This window comes from Zonotrichia albicollis, chromosome 1, assembly GCF_047830755.1.
Source record: "Zonotrichia albicollis isolate bZonAlb1 chromosome 1, bZonAlb1.hap1, whole genome shotgun sequence".
Lineage (NCBI taxonomy): Eukaryota > Metazoa > Chordata > Aves > Passeriformes > Passerellidae > Zonotrichia > Zonotrichia albicollis.
Window position 1 is genome coordinate 18,231,043 of NC_133819.1, and position 27,586 is coordinate 18,258,628.

At 37.4% G+C, this 27,586-nt stretch overlaps 1 protein-coding gene across 6 annotated transcripts in view; it reads right to left on the reverse strand.

Annotated features, from left to right (window-relative positions):
- Positions 1 to 26,075, reverse strand: part of ARMC3 (armadillo repeat containing 3) — a 62,176-nt gene extending 36,101 nt beyond the window's left edge. For 3 of the 6 annotated variants that reach the window (XM_074534964.1, XM_074534951.1, XM_074534982.1), the window contains exons 1-10: positions 25,745 to 26,075; positions 18,889 to 18,932; positions 15,427 to 15,547; positions 14,440 to 14,488; positions 6,911 to 7,028; positions 4,805 to 4,930; positions 3,654 to 3,722; positions 3,118 to 3,293; positions 1,597 to 1,791; positions 756 to 939 (exon numbers count right to left, since the gene is read on the reverse strand). In XM_074534964.1, coding sequence (XP_074391065.1) covers positions 756 to 939; positions 1,597 to 1,791; positions 3,118 to 3,293; positions 3,654 to 3,722; positions 4,805 to 4,930; positions 6,911 to 7,028; positions 14,440 to 14,487 — 916 coding nt within the window. In that variant the 5' untranslated portion in view covers position 14,488; positions 15,427 to 15,547; positions 18,889 to 18,932; positions 25,745 to 26,075. The remainder of the gene's footprint in view (positions 1 to 755; positions 940 to 1,596; positions 1,792 to 3,117; positions 3,294 to 3,653; positions 3,723 to 4,804; positions 4,931 to 6,910; positions 7,029 to 14,439; positions 14,489 to 15,426; positions 15,548 to 18,888; positions 18,933 to 25,744) is intronic. The other 3 variants (XM_074534957.1, XM_074534970.1, XM_074534978.1) reach the window with 3 other exon arrangements.
- Positions 26,076 to 27,586: the final 1,511 nt, after the last annotated feature.

Here is a 27,586-nt window from a genome sequence, read left to right on the forward strand (position 1 = left end):
ATTACTTGGCACATGTTGCAACTCAGTAGCCAATGTATGGAAGGAATTTCAAATGTAGTTTGATTAAAAGAGCATCCTTGTGGGCATAAATGATGAGCATGCTCTGCCTAATTCAGAATTCCTCAGTGAATTAAAGAAAAGTATACAAAAAAGAATTATAGGATGAATAATTATAAAAAGATTACAATGAAACTATTTAACTCCCCTGGGAATATTAATCTGCAAGCCATTTGAAAGGTTTCCTTTCATGCCTCTGTTAAAGGAATTTGTATTTGAAATTGCCTGACATTTAGAAGAGCAGTTGAATGCAAAAGGAAGTCAGCTTGCAATGAAGTCTTAACAGATAGAGGCAGAAACAGTGCCAGCAAAGGTGGCTTAAGATGGCAGTCAGCTGGCATCACTAAACAAAAGACAGGGATCATATTTTCAGAGGTCCATTTTCCTTTGAGGACATAATTTTACAAGACCATTATAAAATAAAATAATAAAAATAAATTGAGGCAAAACCATAACATTTTCAAATATATATATATATATATATATATATATATATATATATATATATATATATATATATAAAACCTCCTAGCATTCAATTGCTGCTCTGATTGGCAAGATTCATCACTGAGATTAATTCTTGCCAGTGCTTTCCTCAACACAAGTACTACCCTGAACCAGAGAAGATGACCTCATTCTGGATAAAAATTTACTTCATAAACAATTTCATGTCCATGGATTGTTGAAAAGTCACATACAGTCATAAGCTGCATTGGTAATTGCCTTTGCTGCATTCTTCTGAATATCAGGAACAGTAGAGACTTTTAAAAATGAAAGTAGTTTTTGAATGCCTCCTGTCAGCTGAATCTGTTGCAGAGTATGCACATCCTCGAGGCAATTTGCCAACACAGCAAGAGTTTCGACATGTAGATCGTTGAGTTCCTAATAAAAAAAAATTTAAAGCAAAAAAAAAAAACAAACAACCTTGAAATCAGGACTAAAATATCTTAGGCTTTTAAATTTGTAAGATAATTGTTGCAACTTTCTTTTGGACAGTTTATTCATACAGCAAAGTACACATTTACAAATACATATTTTCATATAATTTATTTGATGATGACTCTAGGATTCAATACAATTTATTAAAAATAGTAAAACTCCCAGAAGTTTTTAATTTACATAAAAGCGGGCTAAACAGGTACTCAGAATGTGCCTGAATGTGCCTGATCGTAAAACTTAAAAAAATTCACTAATATCTCTATGCATTGTATTTCCCATTGTGGCACCTGAACTCCAGAAGCACTAAACTGAGTCTAAAAATAGCATAAACAATTATAGGAAATTGTGTCTAAAGCCATTATATAAAGTAAACTCAATTCAAAAATTGAATAATAAACATTTTGGGAAATGTCTTTGCTTCTTTTCTTAGTAAGCTAGATATCCTAGCTTATCTCATTTCTATCAAAGTTCCCTCCAAGTAAGTAACTCTTTGTTCTTATATCTCTCTTCCATAAAATAAGTACTATTTCTCATTAGTCACACAAACATACAAACATCGGCACCAAGAACAAAAAAAAGCTTAAGGCAAGTAAACCCTACATTGTTTTCCAGTATATTCAGAAGGCAACCTAATCCCTTATATTCTTCCAGTAATATCCTGGTTTCTCTGTCTTTGCTAATTACTTCTAAGGTTTGAAGGGCCAAGGACTGAATGACTGGATATTCAGATTCCAGTAGTTTCAGCAAGGGTGGAATTACATTCAGTTCCCGAACTGCAGCACGGTTTTGAAAATCCTGCAGTAAAATATTCCAACAAAGAATGTTAGTGATAGAGAATATAACAATACATCAATTTCTCACTTTGCAGAAAGAACACAAAAAATCTGAATTTAGACATTAAACAATGAGTCAATACTGCAGAGCTTCCAGTTTTGCAGACTTCTTTCTTTTAAGCTAAGAATCAAACTGAATATAATCAAGCCTCAGAAACCTGAAATTCTAGGGGTTTTCTGCATGACTGACATACTCACCACAAAATCTAGTCCTGTATAAAAAAGCCTATTCACTCTTTATTTTACCATGTTTGCCTCAACATAAATGTTTCTTTGAGAAAGTTTTTAAATTTAGTTTCACAATTTTTATTTACCTCAGTGGGAGGAAAACAGTGTTTTGCACTCTGCTGTGGTTGCCTGGTTATATTTTCTTTTGTTTTAGTAATTATAAAATGACAATTTAAAATTTCAACTTTAAACAGTGAATGTGCAGCTTAATAAAAAGACAGTAGTTGATTATATTAAAAAAGAAAATAAATAAATAAATTACAATTCGCTTTTAAATAGCTTATTGCACATGTGCAGCATGCAATTATCCTTATCAATATAAGCAAGCACCAGGTGCAGTTATCCAGATATACCCTGCAACAAAGACAGCGAGATAGTAAAAAAGGAGAAAGAGTAAAATGTGATTCTGAATAGACATGCTCTGATGCCCCAAAAGAGATAGAGTTATAAACTGAATTCATTACTGAATTGATTCGCTTAAGCCATGGGAAAGAACTGCCACACAAATGCGCCATTCTTTTGCTAAGCAGCATATGGATGACATTAGTGGAAGTAGCCAATAACGAATCTATTCCTCCCAGTATGGAAAGTAGCTGTTGACAGCATTCACCTATCATTAAAAGATGTTCCAAATTGTGCTACGGACTTGCTGGTCAAAACAAGAAACAATGCATTTGGTAGTTCTTTAATTTACAGGGTAATTCCAGCCTTTTGGATAGACAGATTACAACTCTCATTACTAAGATTAACATTTTTCAACTAAGACAGAAGGCAAATTATTATTTAGTTTTAAAAATCTGAACCTCCTACTGATTTTACTTTTACTGCAGTACAGCACAGACAACTGCATTAAGTTTAACAGAATTAAAAACAGCTCTATTCATAACCAATTTAACATTTAGGGACTCAGGTGCAAGGACTCAATGTTTCAAAAACATTCACGAACACTGTGGAGTAAAGGGAGCAAATATTTTAAAATTACGAAATCCCACAGAGATTGTCAGGGGAAGGGGTGCAAATGCCTCTGAAGTTTAACACAACAAACAAGAGCAAACTTTACCTGTACCAAAAGGTAGATACACTCAAGTGAATTCTTCGTAACATCAGGATCAGGGCTACCTAACAGTCTGATAAGTGGTTCTAACCCACCTTGCTCAAATATTTTTACTTTAGTAGTATATTCAACAGCCATATATGCTAGACAAAGAGTAGCAAACTCATGGATAACTACATCTTCTGTGGGGAAAAAAAAAATAAACATTTTGATTAAGTTTTATTCAGCACAGAATATTTTCACTACTTCAGTAGAGAATTAATTTTCATTTAAAGCATTATTTGAAGTCAATAAACAATAGTTGTTAACCATACCCAATATGTCCATGAACGTCTTGCTCCATCTGTACAACACAAAAGACTAATCAGTGAGCTACAGAGCTACTCCTATAAAAGCACTTACCTATTAAACATGTACTAAGAAATATCATTTTACAAGGTAGAAATATCATTTTAAGATTTTATTAAATTATCTGATAAAATGGCAATCATAAATTATTTCTGACTTGTACTTTTGCACAAGAAATGAATACTATAAGGTACCTTCTGGAGCCAGCTGTGATATAAGTGAATTTGTGACGTCCAGTTCCCTCAGTAACTTCTTCACATCATCTACGATGAAGAAAATACAAATATCAAGTCATTTGTTTGGCAGTCTTAGCTGAGTAAGGAAACAGAATCTTCTCCAAGCAAAATGTATTTATGGTTATTCCCTGAGTGACAAAAAGACCTGACTGGGAAAGACACACAAGTTAGACCAAGATCATAATAGGCCCAGAAAAAAAAGCAGAGACTTTCAAGTTGCAGATGACATTCTATGACATTTGATACACATGAAGTTCCTCTATATTTCATTGAAACTCTATTCAAAATACTTCCATCTAGCAAGTACTGATTAAACATTGCATGATTTTAACTGCCAAAGAAGTCATACCCTGCTAGTTAAAATTATTTGCGGTTAAAATTATCAAATTAAAAGCAATCCTTCTGTTGTTTAGTTTTCAAGCCATCACTTTGCAATTTTGTGCTGACGCCAGCCCACACAGCAAATGGAAAACATGAATTACACAGGTCTTACTAAATCACAGTAAAGTCTTTCAGATTGCATTTCTAATGTTGTCAATGGCAAAGTAGCAAAACCTCAACCCTTGGATAGAAAAATCAAGTAACATTTTTTGGGACAGACTTCATGAGATCCTACAGGGCTGTGTTGTTATTATCAACATATTCAACATGTTTAAATGTGAGGGAAAAAAAGGTATGAGTTTAATTTACTTCTAAATAAAAAACCAATTAAGATGTGAATATAAATGGGAGATATTTGTTCATTCAAATCCATGCTTGTGCAGCACCACTGACAATATGCTAATGCTGAATTCAAAGTAATCTAAGAGGACAAGGTCCAGTGCAGCATGACAAGCAGCTGATGAAAAGACTGAGAGTGTGGTTGGGAAAGACTGAGAGCATGGTTGGGATATCCTCATGGAAGACAACTGGGTAAGACATTCACCAAATTAAGACCTGTTTAATTACATTAACCAGATACAGGTCTATAAAGCACTATAAAATAACAGCCACTGAAACTCAACCTTACATCACTTTAGTCTGGGCATCAATATAGGATTTTTTCACATGATCAACCTCTTGTTTTGATGACCCCACACTGAAAAATAGTAAAACCTTGAGACTCTTACTATTAGAAGCCATGATGCCAACTACCATGACGGCATTTCTGCGTACAAGTGGATCTTCGTGTGAGAGGAGCTTATACAGATGTTCCACTGCTCCAAGACCAAGAAGTGTCACCTTGTTTTCATCACCTGAAAAGGAACTGGGTTAAAAGCCCAAGAAAAAGGCCAGCAACCTCACAGCTCTAATGAATCTAGGTAAAACCACTACCAATCTTTTATTGAACAGCAGAACCAAAGAACAGAGGCCTGACAGTTCCTTTGAAGATCATCTGATTTACACCCCTAATAAATATGCGTCAGATAGTTTAAGGATTAATAGTATCTCAGATTAAGTCACATTTTTCAAGCAAAGGATGCTCCTGTCTATTGGACACTCCACTCAGTTGTTGGAGAAAAATGGAAGTACAAAGGAAAGCTTCCTACTTAGCAAAGTATAAGTGAACAGTATCAGGTGAATACTGTACACCTGATAAAATTCAGGTGAATATGCATTTTATTTTCCTCCTCTCTTGCCTCCCTATTGCATTTTTCCCAACATAACAGTTCAGTGATTCTGTGAATCTTTACTATCCCTCAAGGGAAGCAACTACCAGGATTTGCATCATTAATTCCTACCTGAGATTTCTAGCACCTGAGAATGAAGTGTTTTGTAGCTGAATAGGTGCTGGACATGCAAAGAACAGAGGAGTTTAGTGTGATGACAGCTTTCTGTTCCTGCTCACACAAAACACACACAAGCCCCAAGAAACAAAATCCCAATCCTACTCCTACTCTCAGTTCCCACAACATTTTCTAATGAACCATGCCTGCCCTTCCTGGCTACAAGTGAGAAATGTGAGAGGAAACTGGAGACCTGTGCTCATTCTCAGGCCAAGACATGCTTAAAATGGAGAAGGTATTATTTATTATGGGACTTTATTTACCAGCAACACTCCAAAAAATAGATTAACTGCAATTAATTAACTGAAAACAACCCCTTCTCATGTGCCACACCACAAAGTTAGAGTCTACTCTCCTGGAAGATTATGGGAATAACTACATTAATAATTTAAAGGATTATTCTTTTAAACATAAAAAACATAACACATCTGTCCTGCAGTGTGACATATTTTGCTGTGGACAGGAGGGAAGGAGCCAGCAAGAGTTTATGGTTCATAGCTGTCTCCCAACAGTCCACATTCTCTCTTCACATATTCAGAATTCAATCTCATGCCCTCAACCAAGCTTGCCATATTAAGCAGAACCTAAATATCTTTCAGAACCCAGTGACCCCTAGCCAGCTGTCAAAGACTTCAGCCATTCTCACAACTTCATCAGTGTTGGTAATTTACATCAGTTTAACAATCAGCATATAAATGCATAATTTTTAAAGAAAACACAAATGAAATGGAAATTAAAATTAAACCAGATTAATCAGAGCAAGAATACCACCAGTGCATACCAATGTGAGTGGCTAACATTGAATAACACGGAATAAGTAGCAGACAACTTAGGAAAATATGTGCTACATAATTTTAGCCTTTGTTATACAGCTGTTTGTCTCCTGAGCACCTTGAACATGATGTTTAGCTATAGATTATACAGGAACCTCTGGAAGATTTGGAATCTCGGACAATTGTTAGATTCCCAACTCATACAGAAATATGCTTGATAAAGGAGGCTGAGCAGCCTCCAATGAATCACCTGCACAGAAACATCGACACAACAACTTTGTGTCAAAATAACTGAAAAAGGCTAGGAGATTCTTGTCATTGAAAACTGAAGATTAAAATTACTACACTGGTACAGACATTTCAAACTCCAACATAAAAACAGAATTATTTCTCAGCTGCAGATCTGTTGCTTATAAAAACCCGCATCTATCTTATATTAAAACGAGCTCTATTAAACAGTAAACATAAAAATCTCCAACAAAATTATGAAAGTTTCCTTCATGCAAACTACAAGACTTCTTTATTACTGCAACTACAGGTTGTATAGACAATTCAAAAAAACCACCCAAACTTCAACAGATGCCTTTGAGGAGAAAGTAAAATTTCAATGCTAGGAAATGAAACAACTATCAAAATATAAGCACTGCAAAACAAAGCTTATTGCAAAAATACTAACCTTTTGATGCAAATTTATATAGAGCATCACATGCCTTAGCCAAAACTTCATTTTCAGGAGAACTGAGCATTAGCACAACTGTTGCTGGTGTTTTGCTTTCAATCATTAAAGGATCAAACTAAAAACAAAACAAAAAAAAAAGGAAAAGAAAAGTTTGATTTATACTGAGTCTTCCTGTGTGTGCTCCCACATCTCATTTAAAATAAAATAAAATCTTGTTTGATATCTGCACTGAATTAGAGATATTACTGAGTCACCGTTTCCTTGGAAAAGTCCAATTTTTTGAGTCATTTTTGAAAAATTAGAAAGAATAATTGACTTCCAAATAAATACAACTATGATTTCATCACATATGAGGATTTTGGGAAAACCTTCATGCTTCCCTGCAAATCTAGAAATTTTTGAAGGTAACAAGCTATGTAGTTGCTATACATGTAAGAGCATTCTGAGACTTCAGAACCAGACATGAGAAGTTTTTTTGAGCAGCTGTACACAGAGCCCGTGGACTCAGCAGGTGTACAAGGAAGAGGATTTCGTTACTCTGTGGCAATATCACTTTGCTGCTGCTTAAAAAATAAAAGAACACTTTCTGTGCCTTTGTCAGCTCAGTTCACCAGCTCACCATGATCCTGTACTAGATGAAGTACTTCCAAGATATAATTCCTGCTCACCCAGCTAGAAATGATACAAAGGTTTCATTTCCATTTCTGAGCTCTCTCATGCAGAAAGAAATCTTCCAACAAATCGGACAGTTTTCACCCTCTTAATAGACTCCTTAGGACTAACATCACTTGAGCAAGGGAATCCTCTAAAAAAGCCTTTTGTTTCCTAAGAAGACTCAAGGAATTCTGAAAATTCTACTCATTAAAAAGTTTTAAGCTTCCTTGAACTGAAAGTAAATGGTTAGCATGGTTTGTATCCTCACACTTCAGGCTTATACAGTATCTGTGTTACAGACAGAAACTACTAGATACTAGAGTCATGCAGTTTCTCAAAAACAATGTGTTTAAAATATAGCAGATTATAAGATAGCAATACAAATTAATTTTAAATATTATTACAATCTATATACATATATATTTACAAATGTCAATCATTTTATTTACTTCATTGAAAAAGCTTCTAATAGCTACAACAGAGGCACATGTATACTATTTATACATTGATCTAATACCAAAGTCAGCATTGCATTGCTCCATTTTCAGCATTTCTCATGTTTACAAGTAATTGTATAAACCCCAACTCAATGAAAATTCCTGGGATTTAATGATAGGTTGGCACATGAGCATTAGTCTAATCCCTATCCATTTGATTAGACATTATATTTGCTATTACTGCCTGCAATATTCAATAGCCACTTTCCTATTAAAAGCACTTTTGTGCTTAAAATGCAGTAAAAATAGTCACTGAAATAAATGTATCTTTAAGAATCAGAGGCCTGAGCAAGTGAGGGATTAAGGAAGAATTTCTTTAATGTGTGGTGACTGCACTGGAACAGGTTGCCCAGAGAGGCTGTGGAGTCTCCCTCACCGGAGCTGTCCAAGAACCACAAGATGCAATCCTGTGCAATGTGCTCTGGGATGATCCTGCTTGAGCAGGGTGGTTGGACCAGATGACCACTGTGGTCCCTTCCAACCTGACCCACCCTGTGATTTGCTGGGAGGTAATGCTGTTCATCAAAACTATCATAGAACTGCTTATGACTTCTCCTTATCATTATGTCAGCATAGCTAGTGTTCCACCTTTATTTTTTTATCCAAGGCTTGCATCTAAATCTTCATACATTATTGCAGATTCTTCCTGTAATGGCACATACAGGACATTTTATATGCTAGAATAAAATATTTGAAGTTACAAACAACCTTGAATTAAACACAGAAATTTAACTAATTTATAAGCAACAACATTTCCATCATTCCATTTGTATTAAGAAAATAGCAAGTTAAATGAAAAAGAAAGCTATAATGTGTCTTTTATCTTGACTTCTGTGTATGTTTGACCTCAAAGCCATTAGCAACTGAAGAGCATTTGGGGTTTGGTTCTGGTTTGGATTTTTTGGTTTTTTGTTTTCTTGTTTGTTTTGGGTTTTGTTTGTTTCTGTTAGGTGGTTTTTTTTTTTGTTTCTGTTAGGGATTTTTTTAGGGGGGAAGGGGGTGGGTTTTTTTCATGTTTTGGGGTGTTTTTTACTTCCATCAACTTAATTTAGTTGAAATTAAATGTAATACAAAATATGTTTCCAGCCAGACCAAAGACCCACCTAGTCCCACATCCTGTTTCTGACAAGGGCCAAGTAATAGGTGTGAGCAAGCAGATGATTAAATTTTACTTATATTTCCTCTCAGATACCAGCTCTGCAACCTAGAGAACTGGAGAACCTAGTGATTTTATCTGTGTTCAAAAAGTCCAGGAAAAATTTGCTACATAATTTTGGAAACCATCTGTATTTTAACACCCTTAATATTCCGAGACACAAGTATCACAGTTAAATATTCATAAAATAACTGTGCCTCTTCTTTTAAAAATACCACCTGATAATTTTATTTATCCTCCACAGTTCATTCACTATAAGAAAAAGTGAAATAAATTACACTTATTTGTTTTCACTGTATATTCATCATTTCATAAGTTTCTATGATATTCCTCTTCACAGTGATTCCTTCTGAGAATGAAGAAACCGACTCCCTTTGATCTCTCCTAAAACAGAGATCACCCTGTCTGTTCTTATTGTCTTTCTCAGTTCATTCTTTGTTCATTCTGTTGTCTTTCTATACTTCAGCTCTACCTTTTCGGGATGGGAAGACCAGAACTGTTAATGGCATTCATGTGCATGTACAGGGAATTTCCTAGTAACATGATGTATTGTCTTTTATTTCTGGAACTTGAAATTTTGTACTTATTCACTTTCTCCTACCTCGGAGCTAGATGCCATTTTCATGAAAATATCCACATAAATTCTGGTACACTGGAAGACACAGCTGCAGGACAAAAATCCCATGACTGGCAACTTCTCCCCATTACGACATCTGAACAATAACTTGTTTTCTCACCTTCGCTTCCTATTTTATAACCAGACATTATTACTACAGAGTAATTGCTTTTTACCTGTTCATCTTTATGAGAGTGAAAAGTCTGGTGTGAAAACTTTTGGAAAAGCTAAGCAGCTGTACCAATTAGAATACCATTATCCAAAGAATACCCCTCCAAAGAATTCAAGTAGATTTCATAGCTCAAACTCTCCTCTACACAAGCACCAACGATTCTTCCCCATTACTATCATATTTATCCATGGGTTTGGTTTTGTTTTTTTCAAGAACTATTTCTACCAATTAACACAGCACAGAAGATAAACTTCATGTAATTATTGCTATATTTCCTTTTAAAAGCACAATTTTCTACCATCCATTCTTCTAGTACCACATTTTCTGATGTTAGCTATTTTTCGTTTAGCACAAGACCTGGGCAAACACTATTTATTCCAACTTGGGCAATTTTATCACATTTATTTTAGTGATTACAACATTGGTTTGCCTTTTGACACAAAAATAAATAATTTCGCTTTTCTTTCAAGACTGAAATCACCTAATAGTGCTTCCCCTAAGAAGCTTCTTGCATCTAGTCAATTTGAAAAAGCTTTACTGCAGTTTTTGTATCTCTCCCAAAATATTTTGATGCAAGGTGACAGTGCTTTTATTTCTCAATTGGGAGCGGAAGCATTTTTTTGTTTTCTCATTTGGATGAAAATCCCACATTTTGAAGGATGTATTTATCTGCTAATTATTCTATCGATTAATCATGCTGGTTTTTCTTTTTTTTTAATCCCTTAAATTTGATTTAAGGTCAGTTTTAACCTTTCACCTCTCATAGAACCTTCAGAAGCACTACAGATATCTTTACTACTCTCAGTCCCTTTACCTAGAAAAACAGATTTTAGTAGATACCTGGATATGCTAATTATTTCAGTTCTGTGAGTGTCTGATCTCCTGTCCTAACAATAAACCCCAAGATATTCACTGAATCACAAATAGTTGATATCAGAAGGCACCTCCAAAGATGATCTGGTCCAGCTGCTCTGCCCAGAGCAGGGTGAACTAGAGCTCAGGGCTAGTGCACAGTCTGATTTTGAGTAACCCCAAGGATGGAGACTCCACAAGCTCCCTGGACAATCTATGCAATGCTCCATCATTGTTAAGGCAAAAGAGGAATTTTTTTTCTTATGCTTAAATGGAAACCTCCTGCATTTCCCTTTGTGCCTACTGCCTCTCATCTTTTCACAAGGCACCACTGAGAAGAGCCTGGCTTGATTTCTTTACTTCTTCCTATTAGCAAGTTTCACACTTACAAGACTCCTCCAAACCTTCTCTCAAGACCAAGCAGTCCCAACTGCCAGTCTCTCCTCCTTAGACAAAGGCTCCAAGACTTTGTTCCACTAAGGCCTCATCTCTCTCGTACCAGAGAAAGCAGAACAGAACACAGCACTCCAGGTGTGGCCTCACTCACCAAAACTGAGTGAAACACAAGAGTCCCCTCTCCCAGGTTGCTGGCAACACTCTCCCTAATGCCCAGGATTTTGTTAGCTTTCTTTGTCCTAAGTATCCATTTCTGATGCACGTCCACCAGAATTACCAGGTTCTTTCCTGTAAAGCTGCTTTCCAGCTGGTCTTCACCCAGTCTCTACCGGATATTCTTCCCCCAGGTGCAGGACTTAGCCATTTTCCTTTATTGAACTTAATTAAATTCCCAATTTCCTATTCCTCTAGGAAATTGTTGAGGTCCCCCTGAATGGCTGCACAACCATCTGGTCTGTCAATCACTCCTCTTAATTTTGTATCTTCTGCAAACTTGCTGGGTGTGCACTCTGTCCCATCATTCAGGTCACTAAGGAAGAGGTTGAACAGTATCTGCTCCAGGATCACACCCTGGAGCACCACACGAGTGCCTGGCCTCTAAGAGGATCTCATGAAGCTGATCACAACCTTCTGAGCCTGTCAGTTCAGCTACCTTTTGGTTCATTCACACTCTCTGTTTATCTCTTCTGTTCTTCACCAGTTTACCCATGAGGATGTTACAAGAGGCAGTTTGAAAGCCTCACTAAAGTCAAGTCAAATTAATATTTAGATGTTAATCAAAAGAAGGTGTTTATATGGGGACAATTTCAGGAGCTGACTGTGCCAATTCATACAATCCACTTTTTTTAACATCAGTCTTGTGAATGAAGCCTTTTTCAAAAATACTCAGGTATCTATAGCTTTCTTTAAGTGATAACACTTCAGTATTTTCTCTAGGGATAATCTCAGGCTCCCCTTTCAATATGCATGACCTAGCTAATGATCAAATAATAGTATTGTCTAGACCAAACTTAATGTAGATATCATGTGAAAAGTCCCTATCAATCTATGTGAACGCTAGCATATTTTATCTGCCTGAATTGCTGTCTTAGGTCATTCATATAGAGATAGTGGCTCAAAGCAATGTTTTTCTTCTTGGAGACCAATTCTCAGAACAGAGAATACTAAAAGACAAATTAGGAAAGGTAGTGAAAACAGAGTCCTCAGGAATACTTTCTGAAACATATAAGCAGTGGCTAGGCTAAGAGATGTGTTTCCCACCTGTTCCTAGAAATCTATAAAAAATTAGTGGTCATCTGCAGTACCATATATTCTCAGAGCATTCCACATGCACAAAGGCCTTCTTTTACAAGCCCGTCTACATTATCTCAAGGCATCTTTTCTTGGACTTGACATTTTCATAAAAAGATTATCAATCACAAGATAATAGCTAATACATCTTTTATTTTGTCTGCATCTCATTTCCTGCCATCTGAAACACCCAGGTGAAATTTAAAGTTTTCAGATTTGATTTTACTCAATCATTATGAACAAAATTCTTATTATGGTAAGATTTTCTTCATTAATAGTTAAAATTATCTATTTTCACATTTAATACTGTCCTGATACAACACATTTCTCCTGCTACAACTGCCAGAATAGACATGCTAGGCTGAAGTACAATAAGGGAAAAAACTAAGCCAAAAGCTGTAGATGCCATCTGGAATTCACTCTTTCCAACTCATTCCTTTTGATAGTTTTACTGATTTTGTCTGGGTATTCACAGGTTATTGCAGTACCTAGCATGCTGTACCACCATTTTCTCTAGAAAATCTAATTGTATATTTTGGATATAGAAATTGTGGTGCTGCATCTACTGATTTTCTAGCTATTTACTTCAGCTCCTCTGTATGACTTTAATGTGTTGCCGTGCCTTTTAAACCTTTCTTAGGCTGCAAAGATACTTAATTTCTCAGGCCTGTTTGAATTAGACTCATCCACATACACCTTCTTTGTGAGTGTATTCTTTATACAGATAGAAGTTGAGGTTTTATGCAATTTCCTTTCATAAGGATTTATTATTGATTGAAGGTTATGAATTGTATTTGTAATATTCACCTTTCCACAGAACAGCTGGGTAAACCTGATGTCAACTGCTATGTCTCAGTGACATCATGACTATTGGATATTACTGTCTTAGTCAAAACTATATATGCTTATTTAATATTGAGATTGCAATGTAGTTTCTGCTGACTTTTCTGTGACCTTTGAAAAACCTCTCGCAGTACTACAACTCTTTACACATAAATCCATTGGGTTTTTTAAACAGTGTAAAGAACTTGGCATTTAGTGGGACTCACTGAAGGAGTGGGACTCCCTGTGTGGGACTCATTGAGGTCCCTATTTTCATTAATTTTCTTGTTATTTGACACAGAGTTGATACTGTACTCTTTTCAATGTTTCTATATTTCCTCTACTTCTTTCTGAAGAAAGCAACTAAACTTTAAAAACTAGCTGTGTTTCAAACAATTGTCTTTTTGGGAGCCTCTTTGTACCTTGTGAATTTACAGAAATTCTTGAAAAGTGTGCTAGTATCAGACCTTTAACCTCCACCTTTTGAAAAAAAAAAAGTCTCTCTATCACCATTATTCTATATTTGGCTACAGCTTCTCTACTTTTCACCCTACTTCCAATGACAACAGAAAAACCTAAACTGCTTCTTAAGACTGTACATATTTGCAAAAGAGACAGAGTATGTAGTATTATTCAAAATATTTGTCAAATTTTGTGTTCTGTAAAAAAACACAGATCTATCTAGGCTTTTAACTCTTTCATCCTTAAAGAAAGAGAATGTATTCACAGTTGAAAAGACAGGCAGATTTCAGGTCTCTCTTCTCCATTCTCCTTTGATTTTTACAAAGAGAAAGCTAACACTGTTCTTCAAATAAAAAGAAGCCTGGATTGTTTCATACATAACTGTTTGCAATGCCTGCCAAAGACAACAATCTCTACAAAGAACTACACATGCCCAGTCACTCTGGTTTGTATGCTGTCCAAGCAAAGCAGAAACAGAGACATCTTTAAAAGCCATTTTTAGAATAATGTGGGTAAACTAGGAGAATAAGGAACTATGTAAGGACGGTAGAGCTGGGCCTGTAATTGTGTAATGTTTATTTTATAGCATATAGCAGTTTATAAACTTACCACATCCTTGGGTGGAGACTCTGTTTCCTTCTTTACTTTTTTACCCATTCTAAAAACAAACAAACAAACAAAAATAAAAGCAGGCAAACAAACTCCCTTTTGTGTTTTAGGAACCAGTTTACCAGTAATTCAGGGAACCTTTTAAGACAGACTTTCTTATTCATTTGACCCTCCAAATCAGTCTGAAAATTTCTTTGACATAGTAATTTCTATAGAGAAAGTAGTCCCTCTTTCTAACATTTGTACATATTTGGTAAAATACATCTGTCTAACAATACATATAGCTAAAAACTCAGCACAGGCTGAGGCTGTAATGTGGTACAAATACACAGAATATCCCTTTCTGTAAATTAGTTTTATCTGCATCTATAAATCATATATGAACTTGAAAGTCCCTTTAGGGCATTTCCCCATGTATATCTATACATTCTATGTTGGCAAACATTCCATACAACTGCAAAATGTACAAATCAGTTCTACCTTGAAAACATGGCTCAAATACAATTTGAATTCTATGTTCATATTTCACAGGAGACAAAAATCAGGTCTGCAGGTATTAAGAAACAGTTCTGCACAGTATAAATGTCATTGATTTTTAAAAAGTTACATTTATTTACACAAAGTCCAGCTTGTCTTATTAATTTTTCTTTTTCTTTTTGTATCAGCACACGTGCACATAACCAAGAAGACCTCCTCAGCTGCATCTAATAGCAGCTTCTGAAGCATATGGATGCAATACCTCATGTGGACCTAATTTCATGTAGCTTGCAAAACTTCAGCAGAGCCTTCCAGTTGAGGTACAGGCAAGAGTAAAGGGCAACATGAGCCACTAGCATAGAACATAACTCAAGTTATGGCAAACTTAAGTTTGTTTTAACACTGTGTAAAAGTGAAATGTGCACCGCTAGTACCCCTTGTTAATTGCTTGGTTAGTTCTCAAAGGGAGACCACACAGTCACCCTCAGCCAGAGTTTATTGAGAGCCTACCTCTCCTGTAAGAGATTATTTTCTAGTGCAGCATGAGCTGTAACCTGGATGCTTATTTGTTGTTTTCAACAAAAATTTCAAGCTGTTCTTGAATTTTCCAGTACTGCTCCTCTACCAATCTCTGCAAATAAATTAACACAGCACTAATGAAAGCAGTTCATAAAGCACATCCTAAAAACAGATCTGAAATTTCAAACTTCATAGGCAGGTCACTAATTACAATTTTGAGAGGAAGATCCACACAGCCAAAGACTTTTCAGCTCTAATCTGCTTTATCCTTTTGCTTCTGTACACACACACACATGAAATGCACACACATAAATTCAGTGTGTCAGAAAGCACAGCTTTGGCCAGAGACAAATTAATTTATATAAGAAAAAGCATAAGGACAGTTTACTGACAGTATATTCAACAGGTGTGATGGACATACTACTTCTGATTTATGCAGTCACTGTAGAAAGTAAGACTCATGCACACATGCAAGAAGCAGATTTAGATGGACATTCAGGAAATCTGCGTTATTTAGACTGTGTTAGATCCCGGTATGGCGATATGGACACATACTCAGAATCATTCAGTTCAGCTCAATTCATTTCAGATATAAATTAAGCTGCAGTCATAAAAGGCAATTTTAATTCTGAGTGAGTTTAATTAAGTTTAAACCAACTAATTTTAAAAGTTAATTAATGCAAAATTATTTATAATGTTATATAATTAATGTTCTCAGATTCAAATTATATATATTTCAAGACCAAGAATAACTGAGGCTTTTAATGGCAAATATTTCTTCACTCTGTATAAATACTTCCAATTTCTGAGTATATTTCAAAGAAACTTTTACAGATTTCTCAGCGTTCAGAAATATTTGGTTCCTTAAAAAATTTGATTTAAAAACAAGAAGTGTGATTTGTAGCAACAAGCAGAGAGAACAGGTCGATTCCTTTACTCTCAGTTATGGCACTCAATCTATTTCTTTGGTGCAGTTACTAATCTAAGTTTCAATACATTCTGCCATCAAACGTTGGTGTGAGCTTTGTTTCCATAAACCTCTCTGTATTCAGTGGTCATTCTCTGACTTGAGGGAATGATGGACACGGAATTCTTTGGCTTACTGATAATTAAAAATGTGTCTTCTGCATTGAACTGTAATTATCACAGGCAATCAATGTGTACAGGTATTGAAAGGCTACTGACCCATAAAAGAGCTTCTTTATTCAAATCCCTTTCTCTCCAACATAACTGCATGCTGTCTTTTTCTCAGTAGGTTCTCAGTTAACCAATCTAAATATTTAGAATTTGGACAACAATTGTAGTAGGGCTTAAATTTTTATACCTATAAAATTCTGGCTTAATGTTCCCTGTAAAACTTGTTTTAAAAATGAAAATTATTCACTTGTAATTACATGTACATGTAATTAAATTAATTAATTCCTGGAAAAACTTGCTGTTCATGGCTTGGATGGGTTAGCACTTTGCCTGGAGGAGACTCAGGGGGACCTTACTGCTCTCTGCAACTGCCTGAAAGGAGGGTGCACCAAGGTGGGGGCTGGTCTCTTCTTCCACATAACAAGGACTACAGCAAGAGAAAATGGCCTCAGGCTGTGCCAGGGCTGGTTTAGATTGGATATTAGGAAATATTTATTCACCGAAAGGATTGTAAGCATTGGAACAGGCTGCCCAGGGAAGTGCTTGAGCCACCAGTCCTGGAGGTATTAAGACATTTGGCGCTCAGGGACATGGCTTAGTAGTGGGCTAGGCAGTGTTAGGTTAACAGTTGGACTTGTTCTAAAAGGTCTTTTCCAAACTAAATGATTCTATGTTTCTAAATTTTAAAGACAAAATAATATTCTCATTTGAGTAATATCCTCTACTTCATGTCCTGCACATTTCTAGAATCATAGGAGCATGCCCTTTCTACATATGTTTTTTGAGATTAAAGGGTTGATTGTTTTAAATCATGTAGAGCTAGAGGTAATAAAGTACTTTGACCTAACAGATGTAGCCAATACATAGCCAAGCAATCCATGAAGTTATCATTCCATGCTACTTCCTGTCCTTCACCTGGAATTTATTGCCTCATTGGTAGACAACCTAGCCTGCTTTTCCTTCTCCAACCCAGTTTTAGTGCAGTGGTGCAATCAGGTGGTGTCTCTCAAGCAGCAGGACAGTCATTATGTCTAACTAAATCCTCATTCCAAAACCACAATCCCCAAAGCTCTCCCTCAGCTCTGGCTATTCTTAGTGCCTTAGCTCAGTAGGCACTTCCCTGCTTCACTCTGAACTTCATTAGCTTTCCCACAGGACCAGAACCACTCCAGTATGAGCATCCTGAGTTAAACCCATATCCAGAATCCATGAGTAGTGTCCATTAAACAAAACTAAGTATCAGTACTAAAGTTAATCACTCTGCTTGACAATTGATGGAGATCTAGTCAACATATTCAATAGCTCTTAAGGCAGATTCATCTTAAAGGAGGTATCTAAAATGGAATAGCACCTTAAAAATAACTATTTTTCCTTGGACCAAGACCAGAGTCTGGAGTTGTTAGCTCATGTATTTACATTGACATCTAAGTTTGTGAGCTAAGTTTATTACCCCATTTCTCCCCATGAATCCACATGCCAGGCTAGGTCTGGCAGACACTATCATAGCAGACTGAACACCAGCAGAACCAGGCATACAAAAACCACAGCCACCTTCTCTTTTTTGCAATGGCTGCAGGAACAGGCACACCTTCAGTTGTATCTCTATGACCAGAAAAATCTGCCTGTGAGTGGAAAATGATTTTGCAGAAGGTCACAAATGCAGATTTTTTTGGTTCAAAGTGGAAGCCTCTAACTTCTAAACTATTTTATCAGGAACTGGCATCTCTGCCATGTCAAATAAAATACAGAAAATTTATTTAGTTTTTGGAAGAGTTGCTGCAGATGCCTGCTCAGAGGATCAGACTCCAAGTACTAGATCATAAGATAATGGTGGCCCTGATCCCTGTACTTATTTACTTTTACTGTGATGCTTTAATGTGAATAGTTGCTTTTCTCAGTGTGAATAGTCTCTTAGATTGCAAATTTGAGATATCCACTTATTTCTAGTCACTACACTTTTTATTTTTTAAAAACACAAGATGATGGCTAGCAAGTGAGCTTTAACAAAGAAAGAATCTATAAATTGTACTTTGAAATATGAGGAAATATTTCTGATTGTTTTTCTGTTTGAAAGATTGAAGTCTTATAAATACTTCCTTTACCCTGTTAGAGTCCTGTTGCATATACCTAAAGAACATAGTATTTCCTGGGTTTAAATCAGACAATGCACTTAAAAAACACTTCCTGTTCCATTTGCATCTTCTGTTTTCTAAAACCTTAAATAACAGCTCTAACAACCTAGGACCCTGCACATAGTGTGAGAGCTGAGTAGAAGAACAGGAATAAGTCAGGGGCACTGCCAGCAGTGGAACTTACCTCTCAGTCAAGGAATCAAAGGTCTGGGCTCAGAGCAGTTACTCCTGTGGAAAAGCAATGCAAGGAGAAGGATTTAGAAATAGCTTCTAACCAGTTGTTTATATTACATGATCCACATTCAAATTAACAGTCCAATTCTTAAAGATAGTCTCAATCTGTGTTAGTACAACCTAGCCACGATTTTCAGGTTCTTACTGAAAATGATGCACAAGTGAGATTCTTTTTGCCTTGCAGGTGATAATTTCATAATGTCAATTTAGTTGAGCAAATTTAATTGAAGTATAGCTGTTTATTTTTGTCTCAGAGAAAGTGTTATTTTTTCTTGTCATAACAGTGAAAATTGCCTACAAATCAGTCATTATCACTGATTATTCCAACTGATTTTTGTATGGACATTCTAGTACTGCTGCCCTCCAATGGAATCAAAAGACAATCACATCATCAGCAGACAATCTCACTCCTTTCTTGAGTCCATAAAACAATATGTCCTCTGTGTATCAGCCTTAATATCCTCATCATTCTCAGATAGCTTCACCTTAACTAAGAGAATAATGTGGAATAGTCTTGAAACTCCTTTCCTTCTCCAAAATTCTCCTTTCATCTTTTTTTCTGCCCAAATCCTTACATATGGATCAATAGACTTCCCTTTCCCTGTGTTGTCATGACAGTGCAAGCATTACCACACTGTTAAAAAACTTGGCTTCATATAATAAGAGAGTTAAAAAGAGATAGCAGGTCCAATTTAATATTCAGTTCCTGCAGATATAGATATTTGTGCCATATGAAAATAATACATTATATGGGAGACCAATTAAGTGAAGGCCTTTGAATTTACCCACTGTTTTATCTGTGTGCATGTGTATATTTGTTGAAAAAATGATGAGAAAGTTCCACCTGAATGAGGAAAAGCTTCTTTACTCTGCAGGTGATCAAGCACCGGAACAGATTGTCCAGAGAGGGTGTGGAGTCTCCCTCACTGGAGAGATTTAAGAACCATCTGGATGCAATCCTGTGCAATGTGCTCTGGGATGGCCTTGCTTGAGCAGGGAGGTTGGACCAGATGACCCACTTTGGCCCCTTCCAACCTGACCCACCCTGTGATTCTGTCATTCTGTGAATAAGAACAGTTTTCCACATGGCTGATCAGTATCCAGCCTCCAGAATGACAACAGACAAATGTTTCTGATAAATGCCTGAAACTAATCCCAAAAGTCAGATTTCTTCCATCTGTTACAGGGTTTCTATTTCCCTAAAGTACCAAGGTTTAGATCTCCTAAAGTTTTTATGTTCTTCCTAACAATAGTAGCTATTTTTACTGTCCACATAAACGCCTAATCCTTTTACTCCTCATTCTTAGACATGCTACAGCATATATCCAATTGTCAAGTGTCCTGTATGAGGAACTACTCCTTAGATTTAAAAATATGTAAATAGTTTAAATGCGTTATTCAATCCAACACAATAATCCCTCCTTCTTATATTACAACTTTAGTTACCAGATGCCTTGACTTGATCTTTTCTACCTTCCTTTATAAGTCACTGTACATTCTGATTTACCTCCTTTCTAAGCTGTCTTAATTATTTTTTTCCATATAGCTTTTCCAGACATGTATGTTTCCTGTCTCAGAGTCCCTCTGTGACTGTTAAACCTTTCTCAGATATGACGTACCTAAGGAGAAAGACTGTAATCAATTCTAGAACACTACTGACTTATTCGAGTAACATTGTAACTTTCAGGGAATTTCTTTTAACCCAGTTTCCTCAGTGAAGATTTTCACTAAGTTATCCACATATGGTAAACAGCTCATATTCTCAGTCGATCACAATTAATCTAGATTTAGTACTGAAGAGAATATTTTTCTAAGTATCCCTGACATAAATTACACTGCTTTCATCAACAATGAGTTTTATTTGTCATGGTGTTACTAGTTCACCCAAATGCAGAAGAGCTCTCAGAAGTTTCTAAAAGTCTTCTTTAGTTGAAACAAATTATTTTAATCTCATCAGAATATTTTTATTTCTCTATGTTATTGCTAATTTCCAAATTAAAATGAACAGATTGAATAACATCAGACCTAGGATCTATCCTTGGAGAATCCAAGCTGTGACAAGATGAATTGAGGAGATTTTCGAGTGTGATTCTAAATGTCTGAGATGCATAGTGAAATCCCTCATCCCATGAAAAACAGACTAAAGAAAAATTGACTTAATCGAAACCAAATGAGAGCCACTGGTTGCACAACCATTACCTGAACTATAATAGCCGGACACTTCCCATTTAGAAGGCAAAGATGGTCTGACTCAGGAAGAAGTACTAGTAAAAAATTAAAGACACTCCTAAGATTTTAGCCAGCTATGACAATCTACATGAAATAAAATGAATGCTTCCTCCTGTCAGTTTCACGGGGACACTGGGGGAAAGGGACATTCTGAATGAGTGGACTTGTCCCTCTCCCCATCACAGCCACTGCATCATGTTAATCCCACCTATCACACTATATCTTAAAAACCTTAAATATTTTTCCCACCTCTCTCATTAAGAAGTTGTTAAAAAAAAAGTTGTTCAATTATTTCAATTACTTTCTTTGCTGGCATGTATGAAAATATTATTTATAGTAAATATTTGTACTACACAATATATATTTACTGTATTCTCTGCCTGCCATATAGTATATTATATAAATTCCACATATATTTACAAATATAGAATGAGAATACATTTAGAATCCTAGAATGGTTTGGTTGGAAGGGTCCTTAAAGATCATCTCATTCCAGCCCCACTGCCACGGGCAAGGACACCTCCACTAGACAAGGCTGCTCAAACACCCATCCAACCAGGCCTTGAACAGTTCCAGTGATGGATCCACAACTTCTCTGGGCAACTTCTTCCAATGTCTCCCCACCCTCTGAGTGACTATGTAACCTAAACCCACTCTCTTAGATTTTTAAGGCCAGTCCCCTATGCCCAATCCCGGCATGACCTTGTAAAAAGTCCCTTTCCAGCTCTCCTGTGGGCTCATTTTAGGTACTGGAAGGTGCTGTAAGGTCTCTCCAGAGCCTTCTCCTCTCCAGGCTGAAAGCCACCAACTCTCTCAGCCTATCTGCACAGGACAGGTGCTCCAGCCCTCTGATCATGCCCTTCCTCTATCTGAAGGTAACATTTCATTTTGTTAGCCTAAAGAATTCTACTTTCTTCAAAAACAGATTCCTTATTTCCCACATAGACTCATAGAATCTGCTGGGTTGGAAGGGACCCGTCAGGATCATCAAGTCCAACTTCTGGCCCTGCACAGCACCATCCCCAAAAGTCACACCATGTGCCTGAGAGTCCAAGTGCTTCTTGAACTCTGTCAGGCTTGCTGCTGTGACCACTTCCCTGGGGACATGTTTCAGTGAACAGGTCCCTGGGAACCTCTTCCAACCACCCTCTGGGTGAAGAAATTTTTCCTAAAAAAGAAATCTCCCTTTACACATCTTGAAGCCATTCCCTAAGGTCATGTCACTGGTCACCACAGAGAAGAGATCAGTGCCTGACCTTCCACTTCTCCCTGTGAAGGCAGGGGGAGAGGGGGATCCTCTTGGTCTCCTTCAGGCTGAACAAGAGGAGTGATCTCAGCTGCTTCTCACATAGCTTCCTCTCCAGACTTTCACCATTCTCATGGCCCTTCTTTGGACACTCTAACAGTTTTATGTCTTTTTTATATTGTGGCACCCAAAACTGCCCCCAGCACTTGAGGTGAGGCTGCCCCAGAGCACAGCAGAGCAGAGCAGGACAATCCCTGCCTTGCCCTGCTGGCCATGCTGTGCCTGATGCCCCCCAGGACAGGGTTGGCCCTCCTGGCTGCGAGGGCACTGCTGGCTCAGGTTCAGCTTGCCATGGACCAGGACCCCCAGGTCCCCTTCCTGTTCATACATCCAGGCTGTCCCATCCCTGACACTTGACCTCGTTAAATTTCACGTCTGGTAATTGCCCAATCCTCTAATTAGTCGAGATCTTTCCCCAGGGCCTCTTTTAATGTAAATAACTGAAGAAACATGTATCTAAATTCAACCAGAATGTTTAAAGACTTATCTACAGAAAAAGATGCTCAAATAAGGGGCTTCCCAAGCTCTCTGAAGACACATGCTGTTGAGTGAAGTGTTCAGATTGCTTTAGAAAGAAAAATCATGTCCAAGCAGGGTGTTATTCATTGAATAATATTTTAATAAAAACTGTAAAACATTATAATAATTATAACTTAGAGTGAAATTTTATAATTATTCAGGCTTGTAACAAATAGAAATCCTAAATGAAACACAAACAGAATATTTATCCCCCTCTCTATTTCAATTCATAATACACATATAATACATATTATCTATAATAATTTTCCATGTATATATGTACTTTACATATATAGTAGGCTCTATTTTAAGGATACAAAACTGCAACCTTAATCAAAGGACTTCTCACACTGCACAAACTGAAATCCTATGTTCTTTCCTTTCTCGGTAAAAAAGTTTACCACTGCAAATATGTAGTTTATGAATGTACAAGTAAAAGAGCAAGAAGAGACATGGCCATATGTCACCATCTGGCTAACTAAAGTACAGTTGAAGAGCATGAAGTATTTTTCAGAAAATGAAGTTATTTTAAACAATATAAATAGGCTCTGAAAAACAGCTATGATGCAACATAGTAAAGGCAACAAAAGAGTTTCTGCAGGCTGTAAAGGGGACTCAAAAAAAAAATAAGGCAGCAACCACAAAACACACATACACATACACACACGAATTATGAGTAAGGAACACCATAACATAAGTAGAACCCCAGGAAATGAGATAAACTCTAAGTTTAGCCCTTACTTTTCCAAGACCTGGTAAGAATATAGGGATATGGAATTAATAGAAAGAAGAATATAGGAATATTTCCATTAATAATTTTATCTTCAAAGAAATGTATTAGCTGTTTCCTTTTCTGAATTTTTGCTTTAGAAAGATCATCCTCATAAACGTTTTTAAGTCCTTTTGAAAACATGGATGACCTCTGCTGAGCACCCCAGATGAAACCTCTCCTGCCTTGTACAAAATTGTACTCATACTTCTTTGTCAACACGGAAAACGTCTCAGATGTGTTACTATCACGTTCATGATTTGATGGTTATGTCTGCAAGGGTAGCCCTATTGTTTCATTTGAACTGCTCATTTGCCAGGCTCTATTATGTTTGCAGTAAAAAAAAAAAAAAAAAAAAAAAAAAAAGACATTTTTTGCAGTTTAAGACAAATATGCAGGTAGCAGATTTGCAAACCTAAGCACAGCAGTGGACATATAGGCCCATGTTGGTGTTCATTGTGTTAGAGGAATATTAGATAATCAGAAAATGGCAACCCGATAAAAATAAAAAAATCCAAGGAAGTTAAAAAGGGAAATCTTGCTTTCATCAATAAATGTGAAAGTGATCTTGCTCACTGTCAATGAACAATAGAAAGCAGATGTCTTTACCTTGCATAATCTCAGACTATCTTGTATAGATGATAACATCAGATAGCCAAAAAGATTTTAAGAGTTCTGTATTATAGACAATGCTTCTCTACCAGCTGACCCATATTTTGCTTTGAAATTCCCATCTACAATAGTCTCAAGACATTTGAAATATTAATTAATGAGGTGAGGTTTTCCCCTAAATAGCCTAATCACCTGCTACTGTTCTTTAGAGCAAGCTTCTGTATCCTGTTGGGTTTTTTTAAATTCTCATCTCCAATCCACAGAACCTTAGATTTCATACCTTTCATGTTACTGTCACACAGAAATTCCACGTCTCACTGAAGAGAACTGTTATTTTTCTTTTTCCATATTATCTACCTAGATTTTTTAAAAAAATTCTTTTTCTTCTACCATCTAAGCTTCCTTATGGCAGGTCTTTCCTTACTGCAATTTCTTCCTTCCCAATTCACATCTAAAAAGACTGGTACAGTTGAATGTGTCCACTCATTGCTGACATCAGTTCCTAAATTCCCAGTTTATCGTATGAAATAGTGTGAGGAGCCCTTCAGTGCAGGATATTCTGTCTGGGTTTAAATTTTATTTATGTTCATATTGATGAATACATATTTATTTATTTATGTTCATACTGATGCACTTCAGTTGTTATTAAACACCACAATTTTAATATAAATCTTGCAATTGCCACTACTGTTCTTAAAGGGTAGTAGATATCCTTATCATGCAGACAGTAAGTTTTTAGTGGGCTTTTTGGCTGTGATTGGAGGAAACTTCAATGTATGCCTTTAAGAATTATAGAATCTTAGAATGATAGTTGGAACATGATGACAATTATCTAGTTGACAATTATCTAGTTCTAACCCCTCTGCTGTGGGTAGGGCACACTTTCCAGTAGACCAGGTTTCTCAGAGCCCCATCCAACCTGGCCTTGAGCACCTCCAGGGACGGGGCATCCACAACTTCCCTGGGCAACATGTTCCAGTGCCTCACCACCCTCTCAGTCAAGAATTTTTTCCCAAGATCTAATCTAAACCTACTGACTTTCAACTCAAACCCATTCCCCCTTATCCTGTCACTACGTGCCCTCGTGAACAGTCTTGCTCCATCCTTTCTGTAAGTTCTCTTCTGGTACCTGGAAGCATGATATCACAAAAGAAAAAAAAAAACAAAAAAAACCACAAAAACCAACCAAACAAAACAAACAAACAAAAAAACCCCAAAATTAAAAAACACCAAAAACCAAACCCAAAACAAACAAAATCAACGCCATAACACCAACACAAAAACCAAAACAAACAAACAAAAAAAAAAAAAAAAAAAAAACCAAAACCAAAAGAAACAAAAAAAACCCCAACTTTTAAAACTTTAACTCACTTTGAAGGTCTACAGACACTTGGCCCTCAGTTGACGGGCAAGCGCCGAGGAGCCAGACCCCCCGGGAGCCGGGGCACGGCCGGAGGGCTCCGGCCGCTAACGCACCGCCCGCCCGACACCGCCGATGCCGCCCGGCACCGCCGCGGCCCGGGGGCTGTAGCGGTGATTTGTGCTCACTGCCCCGAGCCCCGCTGCCCTCGGCGCTGCCAACGCTGCCCGGCCTTGCCCGCAGCCGGCGGAGCGCAGCGCCCGCGTCCCCCGCGCCGCCCGGGGGCGATCGCGCAGCGCCGCCCGCGCCGCTGCTTCGGCGTTGCCGGGAGACGGCGGCGGCCGTGCCTGAGGGAGGCCGGGCCTGAGGGAGCCGGGCCCGCCGCCCCCGCGCCTCCTTCCTTCCCTCCGCTCGGCCGGTTGTCCCTGGGCAACGGCTTCGAGCGTTTCGTGAGAGCTCCCAGAGGCCTTCGGGGAAGCATTTCGCCGTGGCACACGCGTTTAATCCAGTTCTTCACAGTGTATCCCGACTCCGAAGTGCTGGTCACGCTGCTTTCAGGGAAACTTCAAGTCGTTAATGCTGATGGGTGCTGGGTAATGATGGAAAAAAGGAAGCAGTTATTTCTGCAGACTAAAGGAAAAGGCTGCTTACTCACCCAAAGACACAATTTTTGAAAATTAACCGTGTGCAGTCTGTCTAAAATTTGCAAGTTGCTGTGTTCACGACTTACTTTGGTGATTTTTCTCTACCCCGTTTCACTGTCTATTTTCAGAGGATTCATGAAAAAAGAAAAAAAAAGAAAAAAAAAAGAAAAGAAATGTGGAAGCCAGCAGCTTTCAGGAGAAATGGGCAAAGCCTCTCCCCAGGTGGAGCACGGCTCTGTGTCAGTCAGTACCCCGGGGGCAGACATCGGCTCAGAGGCACAGCGGGGCGCGAGGGGAGACCTCCTTTCCTCAGCTCCGGGCGGGTGGTGCAGGAAGCTGTGCCTTGTGGAGAATTGTGCTAGTCTCCATAATAATTCATTCCAGGGTTCTCTTTTGCCAGCCAGGGCTGTTTTGGAAGGAATCCTAAGCTGAATTCTGGAATCAAATAACATTTTCTACTTAAAACGCAGCATAATTGCTATCAGTAGCTGCAGGAGTAACAGAAATCAGGCAAATATGATCATTTGGGGCCTCAAAGTCAGGTAAGTAATAGGTAAAGAAATTACAGCTGCTACTGTCTGTCTCCTGTGATTCCTTTTAATCATAAATATCATTGCTTTCTCCCCAGATTTCTTACAATGTTATAAGTATAAATTTAGTTCTATTTTTATAAGCCATATCATTCTGCTGAGATCATGGCAGAAACATATCCTGGCCTCACACTATGACAAATATGTACCATCATAACAGAAGAGCCAGTGGGTCATTTTCAGCCATAGGCAAGACACATGTAAAGGCATCTCCTTCCACTTTCAACATCATAACTCCTATAGAAAATGTATGGAGATTTATAGTCGTCTTCCTTGGAAAGTAACTGCCATGACAAGTCAAGAACAATTTATACTGACTGGTACCTCTGGAGACAGAGGAAATCACACTTTGTTTTCACAAACTTTGTGACTGGCTGGCTGACTTTCCATAAAGCCTGAGCAATGGAAGTCTCAGGTTTACAATGGTTAGTATAATCTTACCCTGGCAGGAAAGGAAGGGAAAAAAAAAACTTTTGATGGAGACAAGTCACCAGCTTCCCTAACTATTTCATGGACTTTTCTCTAAACAGTCAGGCACCACAGTGACAGGTAGGTGCTATAAATGTAATAGATGGGTGTAAATCATAAAGGCAAAAATTTGGGTTTAACTCTATGCTGG